General features: G+C 43.5%; 1 protein-coding gene across 3 annotated transcripts in view; it reads left to right on the top strand.

Moving 5' to 3' along the window:
• Window positions 1-20,357, top strand: part of ADGRV1 (adhesion G protein-coupled receptor V1) — a 463,719-nt gene that overhangs the window by 88,683 nt on the left and 354,679 nt on the right. For all 3 annotated transcript variants that reach the window (XM_030567084.1, XM_030567083.1, XM_030567085.1), the window contains exons 28-34: window positions 1,015-1,624; window positions 2,590-2,805; window positions 4,180-4,395; window positions 12,068-12,312; window positions 14,152-14,333; window positions 15,101-15,912; window positions 17,525-17,734. In XM_030567084.1, the coding sequence (XP_030422944.1) occupies window positions 1,015-1,624; window positions 2,590-2,805; window positions 4,180-4,395; window positions 12,068-12,312; window positions 14,152-14,333; window positions 15,101-15,912; window positions 17,525-17,734 (2,491 nt within the window). The remainder of the gene's footprint in view (window positions 1-1,014; window positions 1,625-2,589; window positions 2,806-4,179; window positions 4,396-12,067; window positions 12,313-14,151; window positions 14,334-15,100; window positions 15,913-17,524; window positions 17,735-20,357) is intronic.

The following is a 20,357-nucleotide window of genomic DNA, read 5'->3' as shown; positions in this document are numbered from 1 at the left end:
GTCCTATGATTGTAACTTGAACAAACTGTGCATCCTTTTCACAATGCTTAGTTAATAATTACTATCTCCAATTTAGAAGGTCAAGTTTATAATCCAACAAGTGTAATGTAATATAATAATCCAAGTGTAATGTAATAATATGATATCAGTTAACAGATATTTTAAAAATAATATTTCATCATCCACTCAAATATTAGGTAGACTCGAACCTCAGAGTTACAAATACCTCGGGAATGGAGGTTGTTCGTAACTCCGAAATGTTCATGACTCTGAACAAAACATTATGGTTGTTCTTTCAAAAGTTTACAACTGACCATTGACGAAACACAGCTTTGAAACTTTACTATGCAGAAGAAAAATGCTACTTTTAACCATCTTCATTTAAATGAAACAAGCACAGAAACAGTTTACTTGCCTTGTCAATTTTTTGTTAAATTTCCCTTTTTTTTTAGTAGTTTATGTTTAACACAATACTGTACTGTATTTTGTGTGTGTGTATATGTATGTGTATGCATGTTGATTGCATACTTCCAGTTCCAAATGAGGTATGTGGTTGACCGGTCAGTTCGTAACTTTGGTGTCTATATCTGTGACATGCATCTGAAGAAGTGGGTATTCACCCACGAAAGCTCATGCTCCAAAACGTCTGTTAGTCTATAAGGTGCCACAGGATTCTTTGCTGCTTTTACAGATCCAGACTAACACGGCTACCCCTCTGATACTATATCTGTGAAGTTCTACTATATTAATCTCTTATTAAAGAAACAGAATTGTTGATGGTATAAATTATTTTCTTACAAAATATTAAAAGAGAGAGTGACAAATACAGAAGATGGGAACGCAGCCTAGCTGAGGCAGTAATTGTTACAGATTTGCAATAGGTGTTCATATTTAACCCATCATGTCACAGTTTTGCAACTCTTTCAATAGACTGAGATTGGGATTTTGAGAAATATCCTTTTCCCTCCCCTTTATAGTACAAAAATATTTAAATTTTCATATTTTGCACTTTAGGTTGTCAGAAATCAGGGGGCCTTGTCCCATGTCACTTTGCATTGGATCATAGTCTGTGATCCTACTGAAGATCTGATCTCTACCTATGGCAATATAACTTTTGATGTAGGGCAAAGAAGAGCAAATATAACAGTGCAAGTTTCACCCGATGAGTATCCTGAACTGGATAAAATGTTTTCTATTTTGATCATCAATGTTTCCAGTGGTCGTCTTGGAATTCATACTAATGCTACATTAACTGTTCTAGCTAATGATGATCCTTATGGAATTTTCATCTTTTCTGAGAAAAACAGACCAATCAAAGTTGAGGAAGAAACCAAAAACATCACCCTAACAATAGTACGATTATATGGTCTCCTGGGTACAGTCATAGTAACATACAGAACCATGGATGATGATGAAAAGTCACCGTATCTGAAATCAAATGTTGCCAGAGCAACACAGGAAAGAGACTATATACCCATTTCTGGATTTGTGATCTTCAGAGCCAATACAAGTGAGGCTAGCATAACTCTTCCTATTTTAGATGATAAGGATCCAGAGAGATCAGAATCTGTGTTTGTGGAGCTACTCAATATTGCTTTGGTGGAAAGAGTGCAGGATAGATCAAGTAAGTGCTTTACATATTAATTGCGTGCATTTTAGAGACTTGGTAATTTCAATAAAATTTTAGCAAAATTATAGTTTGTTTTTCTACCTCAAAATGTATTCAGATGTGTTACATTTGGTGTTCTGGCCATGTATTACCTTAAAATATTCCTTTGTCAGGGTGTTACTGAAAACAATATGATTGTATTTCTTGTCTCTTTTGTATTATTTTAACTGAGGCCTCTCTGGCTATATAAATTACAAGGTTGACTGTTAGCATGAGGTTCTGTTGATCAATCTCATTATTGTTGAGAAGCATAGCATAGTGAAATGACCAGTTTGAAATTATATTGCATTGCTTACCTTTGCTATATCGTGAACTTTTATGTGTTTCTTTTAAGTACACAGAATGCGTACTGATCAGCCATTCAGTGATGTTTGGGAGACTACAGACTAATTTGCACTTCAGAGCAGCCAAGCTTGTCTAATTAATTCTCCTACCCGTTCTTGATAAGCTGGAAAGCTTTAAATATATCTGTGTGGGGAGAGTGAACGGTTATGTATATTTCATCATAAGAACCACAGAAATAATACTCTGATAGAGACTGTAGTATGATTGCTACAGACCCGACAGAGAGATGAATGAATAACTAATGATTTGGCACTGTCCCACCTTTTTGAGAAATAGGCTGCTCATGTATATACCACTTCAGAGGCTGCGATAGAATACTCCTGCAGTACGATATCAAGCTGTGCACTGCAGGATTTGTTATTATATTATAATTTCAATAAACTGTCTAAAAACTTTGAGTGAGGTTGTGAAGGGTACTCTCTGTGCTACTATGACTACTTTCAGTAAACTAGTTTTGTTGATGACTAGTCGCAACTGATAAGATACCATGAAACCCACCTAAGTCTCTGAGGTCTCCTGTAGGTATACGATAGAGATCCCAGACTCTCTCTCACCAAGTTCCGGTTGTATTTCAGTTGTGAATTCTCCTCGCCTTGGACCTAAGGGTGATACAGTAGCTCATGTAATTATCAATGCCAGTGATGATGCTTTTGGAACACTTCAGCTGTCTGCTCCTGCTGTGCGAGTTGCTGAAAACTACATTGGACCGATCATCAATGTGACCAGAACTGGGGGAATATTTGCAGATGTTTCTGTGAAGTTTAAAGCTGTGCCAATAACGGCAAGAGCTGGTAAGAAAAGAGAATTGTAAAAATACACATACTGTGTCAAGTTTGCAATCCAACACATAGCATATACTCTCTAGCAAGGAAAATCAACAGGAGTAATGAGAAGTTCCTTTGAGTAGTAAATGAGTAATAAAGAACAAAGGCCCTGTGCTGTATGCCAGCAGAAAAAAATATCATTTTAGTTAATGGCAATTATTAAAGAAACTATTAAGGGATATGTAGTTTATATGTCTGTGAGTAATACACATCTGCTTTTTAAAAGGGGCATTGTTATTTTAGAGTCAAACCAATTTAAATAAATGAGTTAAAACAGTTTCAGGATTAAGTTCAGCTTCTCATTTTGGCCTTTTATAGATCCACATTAAACTATTTTAAAAACTGGTATATCTCTCTTGATGTTGTCTGAAAAATCCAAAGAGACAGTGGAAACTGTTTAACTTGGACCTTGATCCTGCAAATGTTTAAGCACATGAATAATCACATTAAACTAAGAAAACAAGACATACAAAGTGAAAAATTAGAGAAATATGTTCTCTTTACTCTCTTTCAGCTGTAGTCAACTCTGAAGTTACTTGTAACAGTAATAGAGAAAATAATTCCATGCAGATGTCTGATTTTTAAGTTAATTGTCATCTTTTATATAAACACTATAGTTAAATTATTGCTAAGGACTTGTCTTCACTGCAATATTAGCTCAAATCTATAACTCGAGTGTTGCTCGTAACCTGGGGTCCACACACACAAGTCTCTAGCTCAAGTTAAGTGGTGGTTTAAACTTGAACTAGCTGATCCGGAGGTGAGGTGTGTGTGGCGGGACAGAGTGCTGCTGAAGCATAAGCTAATAATTCAGTGGGTAATGGGGATGCAGCAGCTCCCATTACAGCAACTCATCAGCTGCTAATCTAATCACTCAGCTAAACCAGTCACTCTGTATAGCTTGAATGGTGTTTTCACAGTGTGGTCACTCTTACTAGAGTGAGCAAATGGTTGCAATCTGTGAGCTGACTCCACTTGGAAAAAGGTGCTTCTGGTCAAGAGTAGTTGACAATACAAACACAACCCCAAACTGGAAACCACTTTGATAGAATGGACGTATCCCATTCAACAATGGGATTAGATGACACCAGCCACTGTCTCCAAATGCTCCCCCGATTTACCAGTATAATCGCCATCTTGTCCAAGCTGAGCTTCAACCATTTCTCTGCTGTCCAAGCCACAGACTCCACCAGGCACTAGAAAAGCAGAGTTACTGCATTTGTTGGGTTTGCAGAAAAAAGGGAGTTTTACTGGGTGCTGCGTGCAAGATAGGAATAACAGCATTTATGAATTGTGTTTAAAAGGTTTCCTTAGGTAACAACATAGTTTTTCTATGCACAGGTGAAGACTACAGTGTAGCCTCATCAGATGTTGTCTTACTAGAAGGGGAAACCAGTAAAGCTGTGCCAATTTATATCATTAATGATATCAACCCTGAGGTTGAAGAAACCTTTCATGTGCAGCTGCTGAATCAAACAACAGGAGGAGCCTTGCTTGGAGCATTGACACAATCAGTCATTTCTATTGAGGCCTCTGATGATCCATTTGGATCTTTTGGTAAATTGGACTCATTTGAATGTCTTTACTCTCTCTTCTTTAAAAATCTGTTTAGACATGTTGTGAATGTACTATATCTTCCAGGATGTGCCATGGTCTCCCTCTTAGTTGAGCCATCGCTGTATATTATGGGAAATATACGCTGGCCAGGGAGCCTGGCCCTGAGAAGAGAATGGATGCAGGAGGGACCCTAATTACAGCTCCCAGGAGGCCCCATGAGGCTCAGTGGAACACTGTTTAATATTGAACCAAGACAAAATGAAACATTTCATTTCAATTAAAATGAGAATGTTTCGATATAATCTAATGGATTTTTTTTTTAAATTCCATGGAAAAACATTGATATTTCTACTTTTTATCCTGTTTAGGACAAAAACAAATGTCCAGAATTTCCAGCAGTTTAGAAATCCTTTTTTTTTTTTTTTTTTTTTTTGATCAAGACACCTCACTGCAAACCTGGAGTGGATTTAAACCAGTGACCTAGAAATGAAAACTCTGTGTGCCATCACTAACCCCGTAAACCATCCAGTCTCCTGCATTACTAAATAGTAAACCAATATCATGTTTGAACAACTGGGAGTTGAAAAAAATTGCATATTTACAGGAAATTACATATGACTATTTTCCATGGAATTTTTTCCCACTGACACATGCTATCTTTACAGTAGAACTGATGAGAGAAACGGAGAAATTGCGTGGGAAAAAATTCAGAGTAATTTTCATTCTGCAGGTTTGAAAAAGAACAAAGTTTCTGCTCATTTAAATTTTTTATGAAAATTTCTTTTTAAACGTTTTTGTACAAAAATGTTCATGTTTTGGCATTTTGACTTTTCCTTGTGTTCTGACTTTTCCTTTTTCCCTCTGTTTTTTATTTCCATTTTGTCACTGCAAAAGAGGAAAAGACAGAAAAATGGTGATCTTAAAATAATGAAAAATGGCTATTTTTTTCTGTTTTCTTCCTTTTAAAAAAAAAGATATAATAAAACCCCTAATTTTTGTGAAAAATCTCTGATTTGGGGGAAAAACATTTTTGAGAAAATATTTTTAGTGTGAAATATTTAGATTAGCTCTATCTGATTGCTGTTTCTGTCCTCTTGCTGGGAAAGGTGAGCCGAAGTGGCTCTTAATGTCCCTCTCTTCAGTTCTTGGTAAACATGTAGTGAAAGATTCCTGATCATGTGTGGGAGTTTACCCATCACTTACCTGAACCATATATAGACAAAGCTAGTAGATTTAGCACCTCCATTTCACAGACACCAATTATAATCTCATGTCAAATAAAATAAATTAAAAGTAGTTCTTCTTCGAGTGATTGCTCACATCCATTCCAGTTAGGTGTGCGCGCCGCGCGTGCACGTTCGTCGGAAACTTTTTACCCTAGCAACTCCAGTGGGCCGGCAGGTCGCCCCCTGGAGTGGCGCCGCCATGGCGCCCAATATATATCCCTGCCGGCCCGCCCGCTCCTCAGTTCCTTCTTACCGCCGTGTCGGTCGTTGGAACTGTGGAGCGCGGCATAGCTGTCCTCCACGTCCCTAGCTCTCCTAGTTTCTATCGCTTGTTTATCGCTTATCTCTAGTTCTATATAGTTGTTAAATTAGTATTGTTAAGTAGATAGTTTAGTAAATAGCTGTTAAGTAGTTCCTGGCCGGGGGGCTTAGCCCTTCCCGGCACCGGGCGTCAGGCTCATGCCTGTTTCGCCAGGCTTCAAGCAGTGTGCGGCCTGCAAGAAGCCCATGCCTACCAGCGATCCCCACGAAGCGTGCCTGAAGTGCCTCGGGGAATCGCACAGATCTGACAAGTGCCGCATCTGTAAGGCTTTTAAGCCGAGGACAAAAAAGGAGAGGGATCAGAGGCTCCGGACTCTCCTAATGGAGGCGGCACTTGACCCGTCGGCTTCGCAGACCGTGGTTTCGGCACCGGCACCGGATCGCTCCGGCACCGAGAAGACTCCCCGGCACCGACCTTCTTCGGCACCGGAATCAGAGCCTAGGCCGTCGAAGTCTAATACTCCGGCCAGGCAGACCCGGCTTGAGCGCCCGGCCTCGACATCGGCCGCGGCACCGCCGGCACCGTCAGCACCGTTGACTCCGGGCCCGGCGGGTCCGTTGAGTCCGGTGCCGCCGAGCTCCCCCATGAGATCTGGGGTTGAGATAGTGGTCCCATCCACTCCGGAGACCTTCGCCTCGGCTCGGGACCTTATTGCCCTGACTGAGCCCACTCGGCTGCCACCCCCGGTACCTCCGGTGCGGGTCGTATCCAGAGGCAAGCCCATGATGTCGGCACCGCCCAGAGACAGTCGTTCCCGATCCAGGTCCCGACGTCTTGGGCGCTCCAGATCCCGACGCCGCTCGCAGTCCCGGCACCGCTCCCCTCAGCGATACCGGTCGCACTCGCGGCAACGGTCGGTATCGAGACGGTCGCGGTCAGGCTCCAGTCGGCGTCACCGGCACCGCGACTCCAGGAGCAGGTCCCGACGCTACTCACCGCACCGGTCGACCTCCCGGCACCGAACTGGTGGCAGGTCCCGGTCCCGGTCCCGGTCCCGGTCTCGCTCGACCTCCCGGCACCGAGCTGGTGGCAGGTCCCGGTCCCGGTCGATCTCCCGGCACCGAGCTGGTGGCAGGTCCCGGTCCCGGTCGATCTCCCGGCACCGAGCTGGTAGTAGGTCCTGGCACCGAAGCGGCGCCCGGTACCGAAGCGGCGCCCGGCACCGTGACAGATCCCGGTCCCGGTCCCGATCCCGGCACCGATATGACTCCCGGCACCGGTCCCCGGCACCGAGACGATCCTCCGTGCCGGCCCGCGCAGACCCGTACCATCCAGGGTCGGCCCCGCCGTGGCCCTCGAGGCAGCCGTCCGTATCCTCCCAGACGGACAGCGGCTATGCGCTGGGCACCGACCGGCAGGCGGCGCTGTTTGCTGATCCGCCGCTGCAGGATCAAGGCCCACAACAGTGGGGATTCTGGACACCCTGGGCGTACCATCAGGCCCAGGGCCCCCAGCAGCTCCCTGCTAGGCCGGCGACTGCAGAGCGTAGGGCCCCTGAAGCCTCTTTGTCTCGCCCCCCTCCCTCCCCGGAAGGGGACGAAGGGTCCAAACAGCAGGACTCCGCTGTGGCTCCGGAGACAGAGGCGAGGGCTGAGGAAGACCCTCAGTTGGACACTATTGTGCCTGGGGTCTCATCATCCTCCTCCCCGGATGAGGCGGTGGCGGGTACCTCCTCCAACAGTCCCCCCCCGCTGGATCTCAGGGCGCACCAGGACCTCCTCAGGCGATTGGCTCAAAACCTGAGTCTGCAAGCAGAGGAGATCTCGGAGATAGAGGACCCAATTGTCACCATCCTCTCTTCCGATGCTCCCACCAGGGTCGCCCTGCCGTTCATACGGACCATCCAGGCCAATGCCAATACTATCTGGCAGTCCCCGGCCTCCATCCCTCCGACAGCGAAAGGAGTCGAGAGGAAGTACATGGCCCCTTCTAAGGGGTACGAATATTTATATGTTCACCCGACTCCCGGTTCACTGGTAGTGCAATCGGTGAACGATAGGGAGCGTCACGGCCAGGAGGCTCCGGCCCCCAAATCCAGAGAAGCCAGGCGGATGGACCTCCTTGGCCGTAAGGTGTATTCGGCTGGGGCGCTGCAGCTCAGGGTCTCTAACCAGCAGGCCCTGCTGAGCAGATACGCCTTTAACTCCTGGGTGGCAGTGGACAAATTTAAGGAGCTGCTGCCACAGGATGCTCGCCAGGAGTTTACGGCCATCCTGGACGAAGGCAAGAAGGTCGCGCGCACGGCCTTACAAGCCTCCTTGGACGCTGCGGACTCGGCTGCCCGTACCCTCGCGTCAGGAGTTACGATGCGTCGCATCTCCTGGCTGCAGGTTTCCGGCCTTCCGCCAGAGCTCCAGCACACGATACAGGACCTTCCTTTCGAAGGCCAGGGCCTGTTTTCCGATAAGACAGACCCCAGACTTAAGAGTTTAAAGGACAACCGGGTCATTGCGCGGTCCCTCGGGATGCACACCCCCGTGACACAGCGTAGACCCTTTAGGCCGCAACAACAGCAGCACCGTCGGCCGTTTTCCCAGTTCCGCCAGCGGCAGGACCTTTACAGGCGCCGCGGCAGGAACGGGAGGCGCAGGCAGTCGGGGAACCAAGGGGGGCAGAACCAAGGCTCCTCAAAACCCCCGCCTGGTCCTAAGCCTTCATTTTGAAGGTGCGCTCGAGGGCGCAGTAACAGTTTCCCCTATGGATCCTTCCCCCCCGTTTTCCAACCGCCTTTCGTTTTTCCTCCCGGCGTGGTCCCAAATAACATCGGACCGCTGGGTCTTAAGCGTGGTGCAGACGGGGTACCGCCTGCAGTTTGTTTCGTTTCCTCCTTCCCGCCCTCCTTCCTCGTCCCTCTTCAGGGACCCCTCTCACGAGCAATTCCTTCGGCAGGAGGTGCGGACGCTCCTCAGCAAAGGAGCTATAGAGGCGGTTCCCGAAAACGAGAAAGGCAAGGGGTTTTATTCCCGCTATTTTCTGATCCCCAAGGCCAAGGGGGGCCTCAGGCCTATCCTCGACCTGCGAGAGCTCAACAAATACCTCGTGAAGTTGAAGTTCCGCATGGTATCCCTGGGGACCATCATTCCATCCCTGGATCTGGGAGACTGGTACGCCGCCCTCGACATGCAGGACGCGTATTTCCACGTGGCCATTTGGCCACGCCACAGACGCTTCCTCCGCTTCGTTGTGGGGGCTCGTCATTATCAATTTGCGGTCCTCCCGTTTGGCCTGTCCACGGCCCCGAGGGTGTTTACAAAATGCATGGCAGTTGTCGTGGCGCATCTTCGGCGCAACCGTGTCCACGTGTTCCCTTATCTGGACGATTGGTTGATTCGGGGCACGTCGGAACAGCAGGTGTACAGCCATGTCCACGTGATCACCGGCATGTTTGCGAGTCTGGGCCTCTTGATAAACACAGACAAGTCCACCCTGAGGCCCACTCAGAAGGTGGAATTTATCGGGGCCGTCCTGGACGCCACTGTGGGCAGGGCCTCGCTGCCTCGGCAGCGGTTCCAGACCATGGTGGCGATCGTTCAACGCTTGCGGTCAGCCCCGTTGACGTCAGTGAGGACATGTCTAACCCTGTTAGGCCACATGGCGGCGTGCACTTTTGTGACCGACTACGCTCTGCTCCGCATGAGGCCTCTCCAGCTGTGGCTTATCAGTCATTACAGGCCAAGGCAACCGCTAGACATGTTAATCACAGTCCCCCAGAAGGTCTTAGATTCCCTCGGCTGGTGGTTGGACCAGTCCGTATTGTGTGCGGGTCTTCCCTTTCACCCGTCTCAGCCCTCGGTATCCCTGACAACGGATGCCTCAGATCTAGGCTGGGGGGCCCACCTGGGGACCCTGCGGACGCAGGGCCTATGGTCCCAGGAGGAGGTGGGGCTACACATCAACATGAGGGAGTTGAGAGCGGTCCGCCTTGCTTGCCAAACGTTTTGTCATCAGCTTCAGGGTCGTTGTGTAGCCGTGTTCACGGACAACACGACGACTATGTATTATATCAACAAGCAGGGCGGCACCAGGTCCTCCTCCCTGTGCCTCGAGGCGATACGACTCTGGGACTTTTGCGTAGCCCACTCCATTTACCTCAGGGCTTCCTTCCTTCCCGGAGTACGGAACACGCTGGCGGATCGATTGAGCAGATCCTTCCTGTCACACGAGTGGTCCCTTCGCCCGGACGTCGCTCTCTCCATTTTCCGGAGGTGGGGTTATCCCCGGGTGGACCTCTTTGCGTCCAAGGGGAACAGGAAGTGCCAAGCGTTCTGCTCCTTTCAGGGCAGGGAGCCGGGGTCGATAGCGGATGCCTTCCTCATCCAGTGGTCGACCCACCTGTACTATGCGTTTCCTCCGTTCCCTCTGGTTCACAAGGTCCTCCTGAAGGTGCGCAGAGACAGGGCTCGTGTGATCATGGTGGCCCCGGCATGGCCCAGACAGCACTGGTACACCATGCTGCTAGACTTGGCCGTAGCCGACCCAGTTCCCCTGCCCCTTCATCCGGACCTGATTACCCAGGACCACGGGTCTCTCTGTCACCCAGACCTGCAGTCGCTGCACCTAGCGGCGTGGCTCCTGCGTGGCTAACTGGTTCCGAGCTGCGCTGCTCCACGCCTGTGAGAGAGGTGCTCTTGAGCAGCAGGAAACCGTCCACAAGAGCCACATATTCGGCAAAATGGAAACGCTTCTCCTGTTGGTGCGTAGAGAGAAATCTCCGCCCTATGGAAGTTTCGGTATCCGAAATCTTAGACTATGTTTGGTCCCTCAAAGAACGTGGTCTGGCCTTATCGTCGTTGCGAGTCCATCTGGCAGCTATCTCCACCTTTCACCCGGGTGCGGACGGTCGCTCCGTCTTTTCTCACCCGACGGTGTCGAGATTTCTTAAAGGGCTGGAACGGTTATTCCCTAACGTCCGTCCCCCTGCTCCAACCTGGGATCTTAACCTGGTATTGTCCCGGCTCATGGGGCCCCCCTTTGAGCCGTTAGCTACTTGCTCCCTGCTTTACCTCTCTTGGAAGGCTGCCTTTCTAGTAGCTATCACCTCAGCTAGACGGGTGTCGGAACTCCGAGCCCTTGTGGTAGACCCCCCATATACGGTCTTCCACAAAGACAAGGTACAGCTTAGACCACACCCTGCCTTTCTACCCAAGGTGGTCTCAGCCTTCCACGTCAACCAAGAGATTTTCCTCCCGGTTTTTTTCCCAAAACCTCACTCCTCAGGCAGGGAGCAGCAGCTCCACTCGCTGGATGTCCGTAGAGCTCTCGCGTTCTACATAGAGAGGACCAAACCCTTCCGCACATCCCCCCAGCTTTTCGTGGCGGTAGCGGACCGTATAAAAGGGCTTCCTATCTCCTCCCAGAGGTTATCCTCGTGGGTTACGTCCTGTATCAGGACCTGTTATGACTTGGCCCATGTCCCTACGGGCCGTGTGACTGCGCATTCTACCAGGGCGCAGGCGTCGTCGCTGGCTTTCCTTGCCCGTGTGCCCATCCAGGAAATCTGTCGGGCAGCGACCTGGTCATCGGTCCACACCTTTGCTTCGCACTACGCCCTGGTACAGCAGTCGAGAGAGGATGCGGCCTTCGGAACTGCAGTGCTCCATGCCGCGACTTCTCGCTCCGACCCCACCGCCTAGGTATGGCTTGGGAGTCACCTAACTGGAATGGATGTGAGCAATCACTCGAAGAAGAAAAGACGGTTACTCACCTTGTAACTGTTGTTCTTCGAGATGTGTTGCTCACATCCATTCCACACCCGCCCTCCTTCCCCACTGTCGGAGTAGCCGGCAAGAAGGAACTGAGGAGCGGGCGGGCCGGCAGGGATATATATTGGGCGCCATGGCGGCGCCACTCCAGGGGGCGACCTGCCGGCCCACTGGAGTTGCTAGGGTAAAAAGTTTCCGACGAACGTGCACGCGCGGCGCGCACACCTAACTGGAATGGATGTGAGCAACACATCTCGAAGAACAACAGTTACAAGGTGAGTAACCGTCTTTTTAATTCTGCAGGATGTATGTACTGCAAATGGTTTCAGCAAAATGAACAAACAATTTTGATGAGGAATTTTTGATTCCTTCAGCCTCAGTGTTAGTGATGAGGAAATAAGCCTCTCTACCATGTGCTTCAGTTTTTCAGGTCAATGAACTCACTGTGGAAGAGCCAGAGTTCAATTCGAAGATGGTAAACTTGCCAATAATCCGCAATGCTGGGACACTCGGCAATGTTACCATTCAGTGGATTGCCACCATTAATGGACAGCTTGCTACTGGTGACTTGCGTGTTGTCTCAGGTAATGTTACCTTTGCCCATGGGGAAGCCATTCAGACGCTGTTGTTAGAGATCCTGGCTGATGATGATCCGGAAATCCAAGAGGTGAGTTGAACATCTAGACCCTATCTGGAATGACACTGTCCAGAAGTGTTTATTATCTCTGTTTTATATAGTGATGGGTTAAAACCTAGAGATTTTATTCAAAACAAAGGGAAATCAAGCTGAAAATACTGTTCTGGAAAATTATAAAACAATTTTCAGATACACTAATTAGTATTTATTCTTTGATCCTTGCTGCTGATATTCTTCTTCTTCTATAAGATTCTCATTTATTCACAAATATATTGACTATCTAAGCAATGCAATCTTTTTCTTAGGTTTGGTTTACTAGTAATAGATACATTGAACCTGATTCACTATCTAGTGAACATCTTAGAATTATATTGCAATATGCATGGGAAATAAAACTACACATCTGGTTACAATATGGAAGAATTGCAGTGGTTAAATCTGACCCATGGTAAGGCAAAACTGAAGTCAGTGGTGTTACATCCATTTACTCAAGGGCTGAACATGGACCATTATATAATCTAGAGAGAAACAGTGCTATGGGGTTGGGAGAGAAATTATTACAATATGATTAGACATGTTACTAAAGATTGTACACTGTAACTAAGAGGGAAAGTGATTTCAAATTTGTGTGTGCACATTTATTGAGTAATTTATATTTTGTGTCTGACTTGGTATGGAGTTTTGAAAGAGTTTCCTATTTTATTATAAGTTTTAGTTCTTCTGAACTATTCTGGTCATGAGCCTGAGAAAATATAGTATTTCAGTATTTTTTTTAAATACAGGGATAAAAATAATCCTGAGACCAAAAAGAGTTTTCTATCTAGTTTGGTTTATACCAGCATCATGTTAAAATAAATTATTAAACTAATTAAAACAAGCTCTCTTGACTCTGTGGCTATGTTTAGACTCTTTCAGGGTGTCTTCCCTATTTTTACTTAGATAGAGAACCTTTTGCTCTACAAAATTGCCTATAGTTTGTATCATGCAACAGTGTGTATGATAAGGAATGTAATAAATAAGTTTTAGGGCTTTTTGTGCACACAAAACTTTTTGCATGCAAACAAATGCATGCAAGTTTTTCATGCACTAAAATATTCTGACCAATTGATGGGATTTCTACATGCATGTAAAATCTAACTGACCATGGGTGTTCAGACTACATTAAAAGAGGTGTTATAGTAGAGATTTCCACTAGTGTAGATCATGTTTTACAGGTAGTATGAATTTTGGTTATGGGCAGGGAGTATATCCCTGACAGTTGTACTTCTTAGCAGTAGCGGGGAGAAGAAATCTTCACTGTGTCATACGCAGTGTCTGTCATGTTTCAGGGATTGTAGCTCCTCATATCCCTTGATAATATACGTATGGCACACACCTTCTGTAGTTATAGCAATGCTTTTTATCATACTGTATAGTAATAACTCTACCTTTTACTCTTTTCACTTACTATGATGGAGTGCTGGAATGACTATGGGGGGAAGCCAGCAGAATCCCAAAAATCAGATTCCCCAGACTTTAATGGGTAGATAGGAGTATAGGAACATGACTTAAATTGATTCAGTGATAACTGAAGCTGTGCAACTCACTGCTTACCCAGAACACTTCTGTGTTAGTCTTTTAATCTGTATTGTTTTCTGTTGAACACGTAGTGCTTAGACAGCCCGTTGAATCTGAACTTTTAGAAACATGAAGGGCTATATCATGAACCCTTTGGTGTTACTGATGAACATTTTCTCCCACTGCAGTCAATGGGACTGTGTATTACTGCTCACCAATGGGAGCCAATAGTTCAAACCTAGCTGGCCCTACATGATTTATCTTGGTTTCACAACATAATATTATTAAGGAAAGTCTAATTATATTTTTTAGGTTATCCATGTGCAGTTAACCCAGGCCTCGAATGGAGGCGCTATTGGGTTTGATGGCATGACAAATATTATAATACCTGCCAATGATAATCCTTATGGAACAGTCTGTTTTCATCACGCCTTGTACCGAATTCAGGAGCCACTGGAAAGAAGCTCATTTGCAAACATAACTGTCAAGAGAAGGTTTGTTTAATGTTTGGTTTTTTATGTAAGCATTTGTGGTCTTTCTCCTGTGTCTTTAGCGGAATTACAACTCCATAGGCTTTTTCTCTTTCTTAATTTTGTTTTTATTTCCTTCTTGTACCGTTTAACTTGTCATCTAATCAGAGTAATCTTTGGCTCCTATATTGATGCTCTTTTAGTTTAAACCAAGTATGTCTCTTTATCATAAACATCTATAAAGAAACATCTTTTTAATTTTGTCGTCTTAATTCTTATAAACATTTAGGGCAAGAACGTTCCCTGCTCCCAGGAGTCTAGATGGAGAATAAAAGAGGGCAAGTCTCAATATGGCTGTGTAGAAGCTATCTATATCATGGCTCAAGCATAGGGGAGGGAGAACAGGCATTTCTTCTGTGATATGACCTCCTCTGAATAATTGGAAGGAGACAGAAGACAGGGCAGGACAGCTCTGGCTTCTCTCTCTCGCCATCCAGCAGAGCTAGCAGGGAGTAATCTGCATTGTTTCTGCTATGTATGATTAACTATAACACGTTCTATAAATAATCAAATGTGCCTTCCACACTGGGTCACAAGTAAATTATTCTAGTAGCGGCTTCAAAGAGGATGGATTTTGAATGGTGTTTAGATTATTTGAAACCATTGAACAGTTTTGAAAAGGCGGATAACTTGTGTTCAAGTCACTCTTCTTAATGTAGAGACCTACAGATATAAGAAAAACTGTCTGCACTTATTAACATGACTCTCTTATCTGTCACCACATCTTTTAGTGGGGGAAGATTTGGTCAACTGCAGGTGTTCTACAGTACTTCTGAGGTTGATGTAGTAGCTCTTGCAATAGAGCAAGGCCAGGATATACTGTCCTACTATGAATTTCCTGTGCAAGGAATTCCTAACCAGCTGTCAAGGACTAAAGTGAATGTCTCAACAGCAAGTGATCCATTACACACCTGTGCAATTCAGTGCCTAAAAGAACAGGCATGTTTAGCCTTTACATTCTCTAGTGCCTCTGGATTTCCTTTGTGTTTTTGGCTGACGACATGGATCAGCCCAGTAACCAACAACTCGGGATTCTGGACCTACAAGAAAAATGTCACCAGTGTGTCCTCTCTTTTTGGTGCACAAGCCATTGCTGGCAGTGATTACGAATCAGTTACAAGTCAATGGGCCATAATGCTGGAAGGGGAACAGTTTGCAAATCTCACAGTTACCATACTTCCTGACAATTTGCCAGAGTTGGATGAGAAGTTTGCTGTATCCCTGTTGAAGGTTGAACTGATGAACACCTCAGCCAGCTTGAAAAACCATCCAATGATAGGAAAGACAAATACCTCCATAGTTATCATAATGATGAATGGAGATGCCTTTGGAGTGTTTGTGATCTACAGTGTAAGTCCCAATACAACAGAGAAAGGTCTATATGTGGAAGTTGAAGAGCGTCCTTATACCAATGTGCAGCTTATGATACACAGAACAGAAGGCAGCCTGGGACAAGTGACAGTGGAATGGAATGTGATTGGTGGAACAGCTACCCAAAACTTGGATTTTGTAGGTGATGGTGAGATTCTGGTGTTTGCTGAAGGTGAGGCAAGGTTTACATTCTTTTTTTCCCTTTCTAGATGGAGAAAGATAGAGGTAGAGGGACCTAGATAAATAGATTTCTTGACTTTTAAACCCGGGTGTCAATTTACCGCTCGGCTGTGCCTCCTGGGATACACTATGTTGTGTGGTAGATGTACATTCTCAAGCATATTGTGATATTTAGCAGCTCATCAGCATGAGCCTCAAGATCCAATCTCCTGTAATAAAATATATATGAATGTAATAGTAAAATTTGTAAATATGACTGGGTCCTTCAGGGAATATTGCACTGTAAAGGTCTGGTTCTCATCTCATTTACACTGAATAACTCCACTGAAGGCAGTAGTTGTACTAGTGTAAGTGAGGTCAGGATGAGGCACAAAGTGTTTTTTTTTTTTCATCCTTCAGTGCAAAACCTGATCTTTATAAAGCCAACTTTTAAGATGGCTGCTCCTGCTTCCGCAGTTAGCTGTGTTCTTGAAATGAAAGCATCTTTTTTATTTTAAAAATTTTTATTAATTTCACAACAAACGAAGCATACCTAAGAGTTTACAAGTGAGACAAGTGAGCAACTGGCAGACATTGCTTATATGCAATTCAGCATGACACAAACATTTTGAGAAATGATTGCGATAGTTAGTTTACAAGCAACTGAAGGGAGTGTAATATACACATTTTTACTATGCCATTTATGTTGATGAGTCATCAAACTCCAACTAATGACTAGCAACAGTAATTCTGACACTGAGATATAATTTTGTTGGTACTTTATAAAAAAGCTTCATACTAAACAGATTAAAAAAGAATTAAAAAGGCAGTATAGTAAGAAATATGTATTTTGTAACCAAGTATGTTCATAACCCTAAAACGTACTTAGGTATTTCACATACATTGAACAATAGAATTTTATTGGAGATTTCAATGGTCCTTTGGGAACTGATTGACTTGTACAGTTTGCTAGTTGTATTGGTCTGATTGGGTAGCATGGAAGGTAGATACCAAGTCCATTTGAAAGGCTTGTGGGTGAGTGGATTGTTGAATGCAAACCCTGAGTCAGTCTATCAAATTCAATTCGTGTGTGTGTGTGTGTGTGTGCGCCCACCCCTATATATACAGCATTTGGATTATTAGTTAAACTCTCAGACTATTCAAATTAAGTTCCTTAGAGAGAAAAGGATACACTATTGTTTTCTTTTACAAGAACAGCTCTTGCCTTTTCCAAATAGAGTTAAAAAGCTGAAGTAAATGCTGAGTGATTAAAGTATTCTGAGCACTCAAAAGTTAATTATTTCTTGTTTGAAGGCTATTTGTTATAATTTACATGGTACGTTCAATAGTTGTTGCAGTGGTATAGATTTACATAATTTATATATTTTTAAATATTTCCTAACAAAGAGGAAGATTAAGCCCCTTTTGAAAGTGTAGAATCATAGGGTTAGAAGGGACTGCAAGTCATCTAGTCAACCCCCTCTGCCAAGATGTAGAATTTCAGCATGACACAAACATCATTTTTGCAGAATTTGTTATGTCTAAACCATCCAAGACAGATGGCTATCCAGTATGTCATTTGTTATGGTTTTGATACCTATAGTTTCTTTTATATTTTCTTACAGGTGAAACTAAAAAGATGGTCACGTTGACCATATTAGATGATTCAGAGCCAGAGAATAATGAAAATATTATAATCAGCCTTACCCACACTGAAGGAGGAAGTCGTATTCTTCCTAGCTCAGACACCATCACTGTGGTTATTCTGGCTAATGACAATGTGGCAGGAGTTATTAGCTTTCAGACAGCCTCAAGATCTGTTATTGGTCATGAAGGTGGGTTCCTTTTTATGCTGACCTCACTAGCTCCATTTGCAATCAACTTCCTTATTCATAGTTTCTCTTAATGAGGACTTATATTGCTTGTCCATTTAATTGTGTTGGTAAAAGTAATCAGAGAACCATTGGGTATATGCAGACAAAAGACTATCTAGCTACCTTTCATGGGTTACATTGTAGTTTAGATGTCTTTCAGATATAAGGCTCAGAATACCCATTGACTAGATAGAGAGAGATTGGATTCAAAACATGCTATATAACTTCAGCAGTACTTCCCATTTGCTTTCTGAAGCTCACACCTTGTCACTTGTCACCTAGTAGCCCCTTTTTAACTTTTCCCATTATTTATTTAGTGCCAAATTCTGCACCTTGATACAATAGGTACCTGTGCAAATCTAGCAGTGGTCTTATGTATAACTTCATATAAAATAGTATAGAATCTGTTAATGATTCTCACCTGCTTTAAATATTCTGAAAGACACTACTAAAAAGATATTGGAACCTTATTAAGGGTTAGCACCTTTCCTCTTTTTTTCACTCCCTCATTGCCCTGCTAGTGGGTGAATTACCACTTGTGTTTTTGATTGTAGCCTCCAATTTGGGGTATATTAGTCCTTTCTTGTCTTTGTCAGGCTTAAAATAGTGTCATGTGGACATTCAAGAAGAACTATAGGAGTTTGAATTGGACAAAATGTTTTTCTACTTGTGCCTTAAAAGGACACATTGCACGTTTGGTCTAAAGGTTTGCTGTATTTTCAGATGATGATGATTGCCTTGGTTTGTCTTTTGCTTGAATCTAAAAGAGCTACTGCATTATATTCCTCTAAAATTTGATGTCTGTCAAGACAAACTAAACAAAACATTCATTTCCCAGATTGTGTATATTGTACTTTTTTGTTGAAAAAAAATTCTCAATTGAACTTTGTAAACCAACTACATTAATTGCTGTACATAAAAGGAGATTATAATTCTTTTTGAAAATTTTTATGTAGGTGGTTTTTGTTGATTCTGTGCTGGTGTGTGCCTCAGTTTTCATCTTTATTCCTCTGCATTAATGGTTCTGATCAGCATGTCAAACCAGCTGTAATATGACAAGCTAAGAAGAGCCATCAATGAGCACAAGGAATTAACAGAAACTGTCTTGGTACCAGAGATTATGGTGACCCTCATGAGTCTTTTCAACTGGTTAAAGTTAATTTACAAAACAGTACCAAAACTGGTACTTTGGAACTGAAATGCTTTGTTATTATATTTGGAAATCCACTAAGCATTGATTCTCCAGCTACTAAAGAACAAGAATGCATTGGCTTGCAGCAAGAAAAAATAATCCTATAGAATCTCTTGGTTAAAAAGAGTGAACTAGGTCTTCATGGGGCATATGTAGAGCTTGATGTTGTCCTTTAATACCTGTTTTTTCTTGTGCTGAAACAATGACTATTGATACCAGACAATACAACTCCAATTGCCATGTTATGTAATATTTACTGTATTACTAAATAGTTTCACTATCCATCAGTTTAAAAAAAATATTTTCAAGATAAAAATATTGTACATCTCACACATTTTTAGGCAGGTATTCACTATCCCTAAGCCACATACAAATCACAATGTATAAATCTTCAGACTTGGGTAAGACACTAAAAATTAAAATAGGGAAAAAAAGTGAAATTGACCTAATGAAACATTTTCTGTCTCCAGAGATCCTTTTATATTTGTTCCAGTCTACTGAAGGCAGAAATTGTATTCCTAATGCTCACTTTTACCTGAGTTCTTTCTGTATGTGACAACCAAAAATCGTAGTAATACTAGTCACTAATGGACTACTCAGAATCAGTAAAAGTGTTCACTTAGATTTGAATTTTTAATCCAATTAATTTTTGATTGATGAGTGCTCAAGATGAGTGCAAACTGTAACAGATTCCCACATCATAATTCATTTTGTTGTGAACAATGAAAAATCATTGTATTGTATTATATGATTTTGAAATATGCTGTGTCTTCTTTGTGCATTTTGCAATGTGGTACTAAAATAACTAGTGTGATATACTAAGTATTGATTTTGTTTTGAAATGGATTTGAAAAATTCTCAGATAGGATAGAATGTGTTTCAGTGCAGTGTTAAACAATATGATGATGTTCCTCTTTGGAAACTATAGATCTGTTGTATATACTCAAGTTCACTGCTCTTCAGGAACACAATCATAATGATGTCACATTCAATAGATTTTGAACTTTCTTTTCTATCAGAAACAGCAATGGAGCAACGTAAAGTGAGGTGAGAACATCAGCACAATTCCAGGAGTTAACTTCAAATATTTGAAATGCTGATGCCTAAATACATATACTATTCTACTTTATTGTAAATGGGCTTAATTTTATGTTTGTATATTTTACATATTTTCTTAAAATTATTTATACTGCTTCTTTAAAAATTATTTCTATTGTGGTCTCCTAAAATTACCAGTAATAAGTAATTTCCATCTCATTTCAGTGATGGACAAATATGGGATAACAGTGGTTCTTCAGCAGAACAGAAAATACCTAGAATAATTTTATGATGTCCTTCCTGTCAATTTTAGCAGCATACTACTACTTACAAGTATCCTGTCACAAGGCTGCT

Source organism: Gopherus evgoodei, chromosome 6 (assembly GCF_007399415.2).
Source record: "Gopherus evgoodei ecotype Sinaloan lineage chromosome 6, rGopEvg1_v1.p, whole genome shotgun sequence".
Classification (NCBI taxonomy): Eukaryota; Metazoa; Chordata; order Testudines; family Testudinidae; genus Gopherus; species Gopherus evgoodei.
This window is presented reverse-complemented; position numbering and strand designations above follow the sequence as displayed.